General features: G+C 40.0%; 1 protein-coding gene across 1 annotated transcript in view; it reads left to right on the top strand.

Moving 5' to 3' along the window:
* The window catches only part of LOC308102280 (uncharacterized protein), a 16033-nt gene extending 4360 nt beyond the window's left edge, over positions 1 to 11673 (top strand). Inside the window, exons 4-11 of the mRNA XM_080451919.1 lie at positions 4990 to 5112; positions 5864 to 5902; positions 6855 to 7430; positions 7549 to 7709; positions 7793 to 8013; positions 8120 to 8243; positions 9328 to 9419; positions 9921 to 11673. Of these exons, the coding sequence (XP_080308045.1) occupies positions 4990 to 5112; positions 5864 to 5902; positions 6855 to 7430; positions 7549 to 7709; positions 7793 to 8013; positions 8120 to 8243; positions 9328 to 9419; positions 9921 to 10080 (1496 nt within the window). The 3' untranslated portion in view covers positions 10081 to 11673. The remainder of the gene's footprint in view (positions 1 to 4989; positions 5113 to 5863; positions 5903 to 6854; positions 7431 to 7548; positions 7710 to 7792; positions 8014 to 8119; positions 8244 to 9327; positions 9420 to 9920) is intronic.
* Positions 11674 to 13589: the final 1916 nt, after the last annotated feature.

The raw sequence follows: 13589 nt of genomic DNA, 5'->3' as shown, positions 1-13589 counted from the left end.
AAATGCCCAGGGAGTTGGAGGGTGGGACAGGATGGTGTCCAAAAATTAAAATTTCGGTTTTATTTTCGTTGAGGGTGAGAAAATTGGCGTCCATCCAGGCCTTGACATCATGGAAACAGGTGAGAAATGGCTGGAATGGATCATTGGAGTCGATTTTTAACGGAAAATAAATTTGTACATCATCTGCATAGCAGTGAAAGGGCATATTGTGCTTTGCAAAAATTGAACCAAGAGGTAATATGTAAAGGAGAAATAAAATCGGACCTAGTATGGAGCCTTGAGGCACTCCACATGAGAGGGGAGTTGCAGGTGACGCAAATTCCCCTATGTGCACGGAGAAGGTTCTATCTGAGAGGTAGGACTGGAACCAAGTGAGTACAGTGCCGGAGATGCCAACAATGTGTTCAAGGCGTGATATTAAAATATTGTGGTCAACCGTGTCAAAGGCCGCCGAAAGGTCGAGGAGCACCAGTGCAGCAGGGGAACCGTTATCAGCTGTTAAAATTAAATCATTAAAAACTCTAAGAAGGGCTGTCTCTGTGCTGTGGCCAGGTTTGAAGCCAGACTGGAACTTTTCGTGGAGACCATGGGATAATAAAAATGACTGAAGTTGTGAGTATACGACTTTCTCCAGGACTTTAGATAAAAAGGGAAGCTGGGAAATGGGCCTAAAATTGGAGAGGATGGAAGCGTCGAGATTTTTCTTTTTAAGTAGTGGGTGTACAACAGCATGTTTAAAAGCAGGGGGAACAGAACCAGATATGAGGCAAGAGTTAATTAGCAGGAGGACACTAGGACCAACCACACCAAAAACCTCTTTGAGAAGGCGGGGGGGAATGCAGTCGGAGGGACAATTTGATGGGCGTAGCAGCATAACCATGTCAGTGAGGGCAGAGAGTGAAATAGGCTCAAACTGAGAGAGAGTTGCAGGACATGGAGAGGGGGTGGGATCTAAGGCCGTGAGTGGATGTGCTGCCCTGAGGTCAGAGATTTTGGAAATAAAAAATTTCTGAAACTCGGTACAGAGGGCGAGAGAAGGGACAATGGGAGGGGCTTCGCGGGGGTTAGTGAGGGAGTTGAAAATATTAAAGAGAACCTGAGGTTTATGGCTGTTATTGGTGACAAGATTGGAGATGTAGATTGATTTAGCAGCTTTCACTGCTCTCTGGTAGTCGAAGAGGGAGACCCGTAAAATGTCCAATGAAACATGGAGCCTGTCTTTGCGCCATTTCCGCTCTGCACGCCTGCTGAGGCGTCTGAGGGCGCGGGTTGAGTCATTTAACCAAGGCTCATGTGGTGCTTTAGAACGTTTATTGTGGCGAAAGGGAGCAACGGAGTCCATTAGAATGCGTATGTCGTTAGAATGCTTTATTCTTCATGCCAAAATCAATTACAACAGTGCCATACCTCAAATAAAATAATATGTGCCCAACATTTGTCAACACTGTCACGATCTGGTGGTGGCAGACAGCCAGGCAGAATAGTGTTCGAAACTCAGGATTGGGAATTTATTACAGAAAGAACATACAGACAGACAGACGATGCGACACAAACAATGATCCGACAAACTGGGGAGCGAGACTATACACATGAGGGCTGATTACACATAAGATACAGTTGGGGAAGACAACATAGAACCAGAACTAGAACATAACATAGAAATACAACACCTAGACAGGCACAGTCTGTGACTGTGACAAACACATATATAAAAACGAAAAAATATGTCAAACGATGTTGTAGCCTCTGCATAATACAGACATGATGCAAATTCCACCGTTTTTTTAAATTTTGTACGCTATCAGTTGCATTTAGAGCTGAATTACTAGGTCCCTCAGCGTGTTTGCAAGTGTTGGCTGACTCAGCCAAAGTGTCACGTAATGATGAAAATAGACTATAATGCCTTACTTTCACTGAAGGCACAGACGCACCTCCACTGTCCGTGGTATTAATTTAAAATACTGTAGGCGACTGTATATTGATCACATGAACGCCACATACAATAGCCTAATATGTCTTGCAAATTGAAAATAGCTGATCTACTGTACAAACTCTCAATGCTTCGCAATGCGATGTGTTGTGAACTTGTAGATCTGCTATTTTCAAAACAAATCTTGAAATAAAATGTGGAATATTTGGAAGATTTTTCAAACATTGTAACAACACAAATCTGGTACGGGGCAGCTGGCACAATACATTTTCAGATGGGGGTTATAGGGACAAATTAGCCTACATATTAATTTGGGGGTCCATGAAACTATTTGAGAACCACCGGTTACAATAATTTAAACATTGTGAAGCAAGCCAAAATAAGCAACTACACTTTAGAAACAAGCCCAAAAAACGGCAACTAACTACCAATATTTAGAAGCAACTTCACAGAAAAATAAGCCCAAATTCACTTATAATAAGCGGATATGGCAACACTGTTCAGTACGGTGAAGTTGAAGTTGGATGTTTCATTTCCTCTTGCCTTTTATGGTGTGAAAAGGGGAGTGGAACAATGCAAATGAACTTCTCGGGAACGTGCTTGACGTTTTACTCCGCACTTTTGAAGGATATACACAACCCTTTGTGAATTGCACGTCAGTTTTAGCTTACAGAAGATGCACCTTCCTTTAGGAACTTTATTGTCTCCGCATGGCGAGAGAGTATGTTTTGCACCCTGTCCGTCCGTCCGTCCGTCCGTCCGTCTGTCTGTCCGTCTGTCCGTCTGTCCGTCCGTCTGTGACCAGCTAATCTCTGGCTCCGTTGGCTTGATCGCAGTGAAACTGTGCACACACACTCCCTGGATGCCAATTCAGAACCTCTGCCCCAAATGTTTTACATGGGCCTGTTATAAGTGCCACCAGGAGGCCGCTTTTTGCAAAACAAATGTTTTGACAGTACTCCTATAGATGTTGTCCAAACATCACGCGTCATATTTTTCATATTCCATCCTGATTGGCTAAAAATGTCTAAAATGTCTTCAAAAGTTTGCAGTAGTGCTCCGTTTTGAACAAAATGCCTCAAATTATGAACACAGCATGCAATTTCCGTGACATTTTGCACGCACATTCTCACTAGGCAGAGGAAGAAATGCCACTTGAATGTTTTTAAATCAGCCTCATGGTGGCGCTATTACAGGCCGATTCGTGTTTTTACCTATAACTGCACCGATCTGTTTACAACTTTGTATGCACACTCCCTAGAGGTCAAGGAAAAACCTTTGCCCTGCATTTTTCACATCTGCCTTTTGTAGCGCCACCAGGAGACCTTATATAAAAACACATTTTTGGATATTACTCCTTCAGATTTTATCCAAATTTCACGCAAATCAGTGCACATGCTCTCTATAGTCATGTGATCAAGACGGATCTGTTAGGTTTTTCATATTCCATCCTCATTGGCCAAGATTGACATTGACAGTTTGCAGGAGTGGCCCGTTTTGAACAAAATGTTGCAAATCATGAACGCAGCGTCTGATTGTGGTGAAACTTTGCACGCACATTTGCACTACATTGAGGAACAAATGTCACCCTTTTAACATTGGCCTGTATTGTTTTGCTAATATAGCAAAACATTTTTTTTGAACAAAATGCCTCAAATCATAAATGCAGTGTCCGATTGCCGTGCAAGGCCTAAGAAGAAATGGCACCCTTTTCACATTGGCCTATTGTAGTGCAACCAGGAGACCACAATAACCTACCTGACCTGACCTATCGTAAATAACCTGTGCTCCAAGGAGCACAGGTTATTTACGACCAGCTTAGTGAATCCGGCCCAATGTATCTCCATTTCTTTTTAACGTGGTGGAAGCGAGCCGTTTTCGATCGGCGATCACTCTGCAATGGAGGATCGTTAGAAATATTAGAAATATTATTGTTCCAGGCGTTAGTCGGGACCCTCCGCCGTCTCGCACGCACGCTTTGTTTACATGCACTTCCGCGTCAGGGCTTCTACAGCACGAATCATATCAACGTAAGTTGATGGAAGAAATGCAGGCACTGAACGTATAATATTTTAATAAACCTCTGGCACCCGATAGTGGCAGCGGTGGCCTAGTGGTTAGAGGGGCGGCCTTGATACCGGAAGGTCCCTAGTTCGATTCCCCAATTCATCACATCAATCATGAATCACCGCTGAATAGCCCTTGAGCAAGGCTTCCATGCAGGGTCTGGCTGTAAATAAGTTTCGCACTTTGTCCAACACCCTGGGTAAACAACAAACTTTGCTTTGCTTTGCTTTGCTTTGCTTTGCTTTGCTTTGCTTTGCTTTAAAGGCAATGGCTTCTGGCACGGTGATTGGTTTTATCATTGTAACGCCCAAACCCCACCTATGCATAATGTAAGGAGTAGCTCAGGTGTTTGGCGGGTGAGGGCGGTGCCACAGAATAGCAAAGTTTGCGGGGAAACGCCTCTTGCCTAGTCCTAAATCAGATATTAGTGTGAATAGCAAACTCGAGCCTGAATGGAGGCCCTCATCTGTACATACAATACTCACAACAACCGTTAAATAACTCATTTACATCTGCCATCCCTTCTTGTTACTATAGTTGTATTGCATTGTTGGTTTTGCATTAATATGTCATGCACTAACATGGAAATAATGTTATTAAACCGCTTATTAAAACTATGTACAACACATTTGTAAAAAAATAAAAATAAAAACATACACTTACAAGGTGAACGACTATAAGATTATCATTTCATCATAAAGTCTTCATCCACATGTGAAGCTGTTTATACTCTGGACTCAACAAAGCAGAATAAAGTCTTTCTCAGGCTTCTTGATAAGCAAAGCAAATGTAAATTTATTTATTAATAATGTATATTTATCCAGAGTGACTTACTGTACCATAGAGGACACATGGCTGTTAATGGAACAGGAATCAAACCTGTGAGCTTTGGGCCACGGGTCAGTGCCTCCAACCATTTTAACATCACAGCAGAATGAATTGATTCATTGTATTATGTTATAACAGTTGTGTCATGACTCACTGTCTTTCAGAGGATATGATTCAGAGAGGACCAACTGTAGGAGTGATTACAGGGATTGTGACTACAGTGATCATCATCATCTTGATAGCAGCAATACTGGGATATTTATACTGGAAAAAGAAGCAGCAAACTAGTAAGTCTTGAACAACTTTTTGTTCATTTATATATATTTTTTTCAAATCCATATTTAACACATCCATACATCTATGTATCTATAATGATAACAATGTGAAGATCTAAATGATTAGTGTCTCCACACTAGGGCTTTCACCAACTAGTCGACTAGTATAACCACTAGTCGACTAGTATAACCACTAGTCGACTAGTATAACCACTAGTCGACTAGTATAACCACTAGTCGACTAGTATAACCACTAGTCGACTAGTATAACCACTAGTCGACTTTGTTGGTACTAGTCGAATAGTTGAAAAAAAAACAATACAATTTGTTTGACGTAATATGTAATATTAGCAGTTATTTTTGTAATTTGTTTTAATGCCATAGTAATGGCCCATCTTACTAATATTATTATCCTCCTGACTTTATTTTTTATCAAAAGGGGGTCAGAAGTATGCCCAATAAAAGCCTATTATTGGGCAATGGGGATCCTTGGAGACGCTGCTGTGGTGCTGTGCTGCTGTGCCAGAAGCGCTTCCCTTAAAACGGCATAAAAATAAGGGCAGGAGGATAATAATAATAGTAATATAGTAGTAGGATGGCATTAAAACAATGCCCCCCCCCCCCCCAAAAAAAAAAATATATATTTTTTTTAATGTAAATTTCGACTAGTCTACGTGGTCAAAATGAGTCGACTAGTAAAAATCATTAGTTGTGAATGCCCTACACACTGACCTCTCACTGTCTCACATCTCTACTTTTACAGAACGAGACGAAGCCACACCCTCCATCAAATGTCAAGGAGGTAAGTGTGTGTGTGTGCAGTGGTGTGTTCTAGTTTTTTTTGAAGGTATACTATGATTATTCTTCGCGCGCGTGTGTGGCCCACAAAAATATTGCATGTGAAAAATTTTCGCGCACTTCGCGCGCGTGTGTGTCTCGCTCTGTAATGTCTGTCTTGCTCTCGTTCTGTCTCTCGTACCACTCTCGGTTCCTTGTTTGTTTTTGTTGTTGGCGCTGCCTGTCTCACTCTTCCGGGGCTTTACCTGCTGGGGCCAGTGTTGCCATGTCCGCGTATTATAAGCGACTTTGGGCTTGTTTTTCTGTAAAGTTTTCTTGTAAAATGTTGGTCGTTGTGGGTTGCGTTTTTTTGGGGCTTGTTTCTAAAGTGTACTTGCTTAGGCTTGCTTCAAAAAATAGCGTAGGTTTTAAGTGCTCATGTGGCCTAAGTTGCTTCTTTTGGGCTTGTTTTCATAGAACTGGTTGCTTATTTCTCTCGCAAAATCTGGCAACACTGGCTGGTGAATGAAATCACAGAAGACTCGTCCCTAAACGCACTCGCCCCGGGTCTAATCCGGTGGCCTCTGTCCGCGAAATGAATGGGGGCGAGTGTGTTTTGGAAATTTTCAGTTTTCAGAATCGTTTTTTTTTACTCTCTCTCGCTTTGCTGCCTGAGCCCTGAGCAGCACAGTGCACGTTAACGCCAGTCAGTCAGCGCCGTCAGTTAGCGTATCAGAGCGTATCAGCGTCTCAGATACGCTGTTTTGAACAGTTTTTGAAGGTGTACGGTGGCGACGAAAAAAAATCTCAAGGTGTACGACGTACACAGCATCTGACGGTAGAACCCACCACTGTGTGTGTGTGTGTGTGTGTGTGTGTGTGTGTGTGTGTGTGTGCGTGTGCGTGTGTGCGTGCGTGCGTGCGTGCACACACACGAATCACAGAATATGACGTGTCCATGTGTACTATTATTACAGAGCCATCTGAATCCAATGAGATGATTAACATGTCAGTAGAAGAGGAGGAGCAGAGAGATGACATCATTCCTATTACATCACCAGAACCACGAAAATGGATCTCAGTCAGTGAAAGATGGAGGAAACAGTTAGAGAAGCTTGCAAACATTGATGACTATAAAGTTACCAAAGTTGGGAGTCTTCTGTTTGTGACAGATCAAGAATTCCGTATCGCAGTGGGAAGTGATGGAGTTGAGGTCTTCTTAGGGTTAACAGATGATGGCACTGAAGTCGCAGTGAAAAGAATGCCTAAATATTTCTTTCATGTGCTGAAGAACGAGACAGACTTTTTACGTCTTCCAAAGCTTAATCATCCTTCAATTGTACGATATGTTGACTTTACAGACGATGAGAACTTTGGTTATCTTGGTCTTCAGTTGTGTGAATACACACTGGCAGAATACATCACTGAACACAACCTTTCTGATCTGGAGAGGAAACAACTTGCACATCAATTTTTCCAGAGCTTAAGTATTCTTCATGGCCAGGATCCTAAAATTCTTCACCGCGATATCAAGCCCCAGAATGTCTTGATTGGTAAGCTACGGGGAAAATAAATAAATAAGCAAATGATAGCAGAGATGTATGCAACATATGCTGAATTTGTTATCTAAAACCCTTAATACTGTTTCGATATACCCAATTTTCCTTGCAGATATTCAAAGCAAGGCAAGACTATCAGATTTTGGAATAAGCCGAGAATTACCCAAAGGACAAACAACCCTACTCACAAAAGTTGCAGGAACGAGACACTGGAAGGCAAAGGAGACTATGGACAATGATCAATTCCCATATAAAAGAAGCACCGATATCCAGGTTGTTCTTTAATTCTGTGTGAGAATAATTTAATTAATAACAACATGAAAATGTTCTTACTCATTTTCATGCTCATTCAAAAGGTGGCTGGGATGTTGATATACTACATCCTGTCTGGAGGACACCATCCATTTGGTGAAGGCGCTAGATGTGAAGGCAACATTCTGGATGGAAAGTACAACCTGGACCAGGTTCAGGATGTGGTTGCCAAGGATCTCATTGAGAGGATGATCAATGAAGACCCAAAGAAAAGACCTAGAGTGGAGGAATGCTTGGCTCATCCTTTATTTTGGTCCAACGACAGGTATGATAGAAATATTTTCCCATTTCCACATTATTCATCCATTCACTGATATCTAAACGTTATTTCAGTTCATCATAGTCTAATGCTTTCAGTATATTTTTGCCAGGAGAGTAGAGTACTTGAGGAGGATTGGAAAGGAGGTTGAGAACTGTCCAGATGATGACAAGGACCTCATCACTGTACTGGACCAGTATGCTGAGCAGGGACAGTTCAACACATGGAAACACAAGGTGACTTTATTACTAATTGTAGCCTACATAAATGTATCCAACATTATGTAAGTCTATCATTATCATACCCCCTCCCCATATCTCCCCCCGCAGCCCCCCCCCCCACTCGCATCGACGTGACTTCAACTTTCAGACAGAAAGTCGACTTGCAAAAATCGGAAATCGTTAATACCCTAAATTGTACTTAATCTTTGTTTTCTCTATTGCTCTACTTTTTTATTCATCATATTCTTTATTTCACTTTAAAGGGATATTTAACTTTCAAATAAAATAAACATAAAAAATATATGAAAAATAAATGTCGTAAATGAGGAGGTTAGTGCTTCTTATGTCAGCTTACTGTAGTCTCAGATCTTGTGACGTGAGTCACAGTTAGACATGAAAGAACAGATCTATAATGTGCTGATTCACCAGCTGGCATGTTAAGAATGTTTACACTGAGGTTCCTTAGACACTTATGTTCTTTTAAATGTTCATCTCAGCCTTAAGTCAGTCTGTAGTCTAACCAGAGCCCTCAGTTGGTGAAACACACTAGAAGTGGGAATGAATGAATATTGCATTATCTCTTCATTCCCTTACAATACCTTTGTAATGCCTATGTATACCAGAGCTGTTTATGAAATGTGCTATTTAAATATAAAATACACTTGCCTTGTTAAGCTAACTAAAGCATCATTTGAAGCTCATATCCTTCCTTTAAGTCATTCATTTAATCTTCAAGCTGTATGTTTTTCCAGTCCCCACCAGAGTTGCTTCTTCTCATTGGATACTGATTGTGTGTGTGTGTGTGTGTGTGTGTGTGTGTGTGTGTGTGTGTGTGTGTGTGTGTGTGTGTGTGTGTGTGTGTGTGTGTTGTGTGTGTGTGTGTGTGTGTGTGTGTGTGTGTGTGTGTGTGTGTGTGTGTGTGTGTGTGTGTGTGTGTGTGTGTGTGTGTGTGTGTGTGTGTGTGTGTGTGTGTGTGTGTGTGTGTGTGTGTGTTGGGGGGGAGGGGTGGGTGGGTGGGTGGGTGGGGGGGGGGTGGGTGGGTGTGTGTAAAAGATCAAGTCCCTTTCATTTAATCTTTAAGTTGTATATTGTTTTCCAGTTACCACTTGAGTTGAATATGGATAAAATGAAGTCGTACCCTGAGAACTCTTTTGGACTGCTGCGCTTCATTCACCATCTCCATGAGCACTAGTAAGTTTAATTACATTTAAAAACACAAACAGAAATCACCCTGTCCATTTATAAATACATATTTGATCCCCACCAACATGTATGGAGCACTTCTTATGGAGCACTTTCCCTGGGTGTGAAACCAAATAATTCCCTGAGTGTTCTGTTATCAGTGTTACACTTGAATTGTAGGACAATGATACTAAGGTATATTGATTTAAAGTACAGTAAAATATTAATTTAGCAAAGAAATCAACACAATGGGCCACAGGTTGTAGTTCACAATCCATTATCAGGGTGTTTGTTTGCATGTATTTATATATCATACAGTATGTAGTGTGCTCATAGGCTTTAATTTATGTGAATTCACATCCACAGGACAACAGGATATATATATATATATATATATATATATATATATATATATATATATATATATATATATATATATATGTAGACTGTAGATGTGTGTGTTCACCATCAGATGTTGTGACTCCAGTGATCACTGCTTTGTGTTCACAGTGCTGAAGAGGCAGCTGGTGTTGACCTGATGGAGATGTTTCCTGATCTGTTTGGATGTGTTTATCAGTTTGCCCAAAAACAAGACTGGAACTCAAGGCCAACCCTGAAGGACATGTTTCACACAGAAGATGTTCTGTATGAAAGTCCACAAACCCTTTAGAGAAAGACTCTTTTCAGTCTATAAATGACTCAGTGATTTGAATGACTCTCATGATTCAAGAGTCCAATATTCAGTAGCCTGGAGAAAACATGTTCCCCTCTCATTTAGTTGTCCCCACCGGAAGGACATTGAGGGCCCTATTCTTGCCAGTGCCTTACCCATGACAAAAAGAAGGCCAGCTCTGTGGTTGGCCTCCGCATGGAAGGGCTGCAGTCGGTCGCAGAGAGGAGGATTAGGGACAAACTTAATTCCATCCTGGCTAACCCCTCCCATCCTCTCTATGGCGAGCTGCAGGATAGGGTGAGCACCTTCAGCCAGAGGCTCACTCTCCCCCCGAACATGCACACTGAGCGGTACAGACTCTCATGCCAACTGCCATCAGACTCTACAATGCTTAAGAACTCTCCCTAAATGCATGTTGTCGACCCTGGTCTATGTGTGTCCATCTGTTGTGTTGTGGTTTATAAGAATAGCAGACCTCCAAGCTCACAACGCGTCGCTTCCGCGACGCGTTGTGAGCTTGTATGTCTGTGTATGGCCTGTCCAGCCAGCACACATGAGGACATTGAATGAACTGAAACCAGCGCTTCCCTAAACAACAGATTTGGGGATCTGCTGGGAATTGATTACATGACACCGGCAGCTGCGTGTTTAGTCTCAATGTTTGTAAACAAATAATTGGTCTCTACAGCTTCAGGTTGACTATACTATACCTCTACTACATGGTACAGTAACACCCTGAAGGTGATTCAGACTGAACTTCCAACAGCTGAAAGTAAACTACACAGTTAATGGTGTGATACGATGTGAGTACTCTATGTTATTTTGATAGCATTGGGTTTTTGTTTTTAATTGTTGTTTTTTACTTGTCTTTTGTTTTTTTGTATGACGTATGTGACGTACGCCTGTGTTTCACTCTGTTACATCGTCCAGTTGTTTCCTTCTTTGCTCATATCGTTGGACATACAATCCCATATGACAGACAAGCACTGATGGACATCAAAACAGCCATCACTCATGTACATAAATGGTAAATGGTGCATTTATATAGAGATTTAATCCAAAGCGCTTTACATAGATTGTGCATTACATTCACCCATTCACACACAAATTCACACACACATTCATACACCAATGGAGGAGGAAACCATGCAAGGCAGCAACCTGCTCATCGGGAGCAATCACCTACCCAGCCACTCTACCCCTGAGCCACTGCCGCCCCATAAATGTTTTTGGATGCATATGCTATGTGTAAATATGTAGATATGTTGTCTCTTTTTTTTAATTCCTTCTTAATTGTTTTATTCCTTCTTTATTACCTTACCTTTATAACCCTTTAACTAAAAACATTTTGTTTGAACCTGGGGAAAGTCAGGGGGAAAAAATCAGGGGAAAGACAATCAGTATGAATGTTTGTATTGTCTGTGATGTGGAGGAATAACTGACCACTTTGTTTATAAGGAGCTGCTTTAACTGTCTGTGACTCATTCAAACATCTTTGTACTACATCTGCTTTGATAATAAAATAACATTCTCTATTAGTGTTAAATTCACTAGCGACTTCTGCTTTTCATAAATAAATGTAGTTTGTACAAACTACATTTGTACAAAGATACACAAGAGAGTATCTTGTGTTTTTATGGTTAAGCTGTAATTGTTTTTTTACGTTCTTCAGTAAGTCATCCACATTCTGCAGAAGGTGGTGGTGGGGGGGGGGGGATCTGCAGGTTCTGGAGTACATTTCTAAATTGTATCTCTGGTACAATTGAACATAATCTGATGCAACCTTATTTCATTATCTTAATCCATATATTTAATGTTGTTTTGCCTTTAATTGCAGCTTGAAGCAAACTTTTATCTTGATGTCAAATACATACAAATACTTCCTACAAGGTTTTGGAGTGAATGTCAGCATCAGTGTTGGAAAAAAGTACTCAATTGTTTTTACTTAAAAAAAAGTATCAATACTGCAATGTAGAAATATTATTTTACAAGTAAGTCAGAAATTCAGAATTTTTAGTAAAAGTACAAAGGTGTTGATATCAAAATGTACTTTAAGCACCTAAAGTAGAACGTACTCATTATGTATGTATGTCCCATTTCACAAGTTTTCAAATGTATAAAATGTATACAAATCTTTTGAAATTAGCAGATCTACAAGCTCACAATGCGTTGCATCGCAACGCATTGTGAGCTTGTAGATCTGCTATTGTAGATCGGCTATTTTCAAATGGCCGAAATGTACATAGGGCTGAAGTGGGTAATGTATCTTTTGTAATAATAATCAAAATTTATAAAGTAACTAACTAAAGTTTTCAAATAATTGTAGTGGAGTAAAAGTACAATATTTGCCTCTGAGATGAAGTGGAGTAGAAGTAAAAGTACTGCAAATTGGAAATACTCCAGTAAAGTAAAAACACCTCAAAATTGTACTTAGTACCTGAGGAAATGTACTTAGTTACTTTACACCACTGGTCAGCATGCAGTGGGTAAAAAAGAATGATACTCTTCACTGTGGCCTTGAATATGCATTATGAGAGTAGATCCTTACATCTTCAGGCGTTTGGCAATGAATGTGTTTATTTTGTGTACTGTAAAGCGTCCTTGGGTTTCAGAAAGGCGCTATATAAATTCAAGTTATTATTATTATTATTATTATTATTATTTATGATCCTTACTCTTTATTATGAGAGTAGATCCTTACATCTTTATAATGAGAGTAGATCCACAATCCCAACAGATCCTGTGAGCATAAGTATCACAACTAAGAGATTTCATTGTAGTAATGTACATTTCTATGGGGTTGAGTTGTTGTGGTGTTTGACTAGTCAAAGAGACAGAGCCCTCATCCCTGTCTACTTCTGAGTGTCACCCACAGCCACACCACTAGAGGGAGCCACCATGATCTGGTAATCACTCACATTTAGAACAAACATGTGAAAGTTCTCATTCTAATACTCTGTCACCATAATGTAGAATGTCCTGATACCATCCATTAAAATATGTATAATATAATAATAATAATGATAATAAAGATATATATAATGTTTAATGTCCTGATACCATACATTAAAATATGTATAATATAATAATAATACAGATATATGTAGAATGTCCTGATACCATCCATTAAAATATGTATAATATACTAATAATAATAATAAAGATATATATAATGTTTAATGTCCTGATACCATACATTAAAATATGTATAATATAATAATAATAATACAGATATATGTAATGTAGAATGTCCTGATACCATCTATTATTTTATATGACTGGTTTCTTTCTAAATTGGCCTGAAAAACATCTATCAGGAGACTACAAGGAGAGGTAAATATAAATTCCCATCCCTTTTGTATTTGTTGATATGTATTATTGTGATAATTCTTTATGCTATGTTGATGAATTGAATACATAGGACCACAATGGAAACAAGTCCCAAGGACTTTGTTGTGTTATCCTTTTATCCTTAATGTCTGACTGTACCTCATGCTGTTTACATT

This window comes from Gymnoscopelus braueri, assembly GCF_963280865.1.
Source record: "Gymnoscopelus braueri genome assembly, chromosome: 15".
Classification (NCBI taxonomy): domain Eukaryota; kingdom Metazoa; phylum Chordata; class Actinopteri; order Myctophiformes; family Myctophidae; genus Gymnoscopelus; species Gymnoscopelus braueri.
Note: the sequence above shows the minus strand (reverse complement) of the source record. Positions and strands in the feature narration are given on the sequence as shown.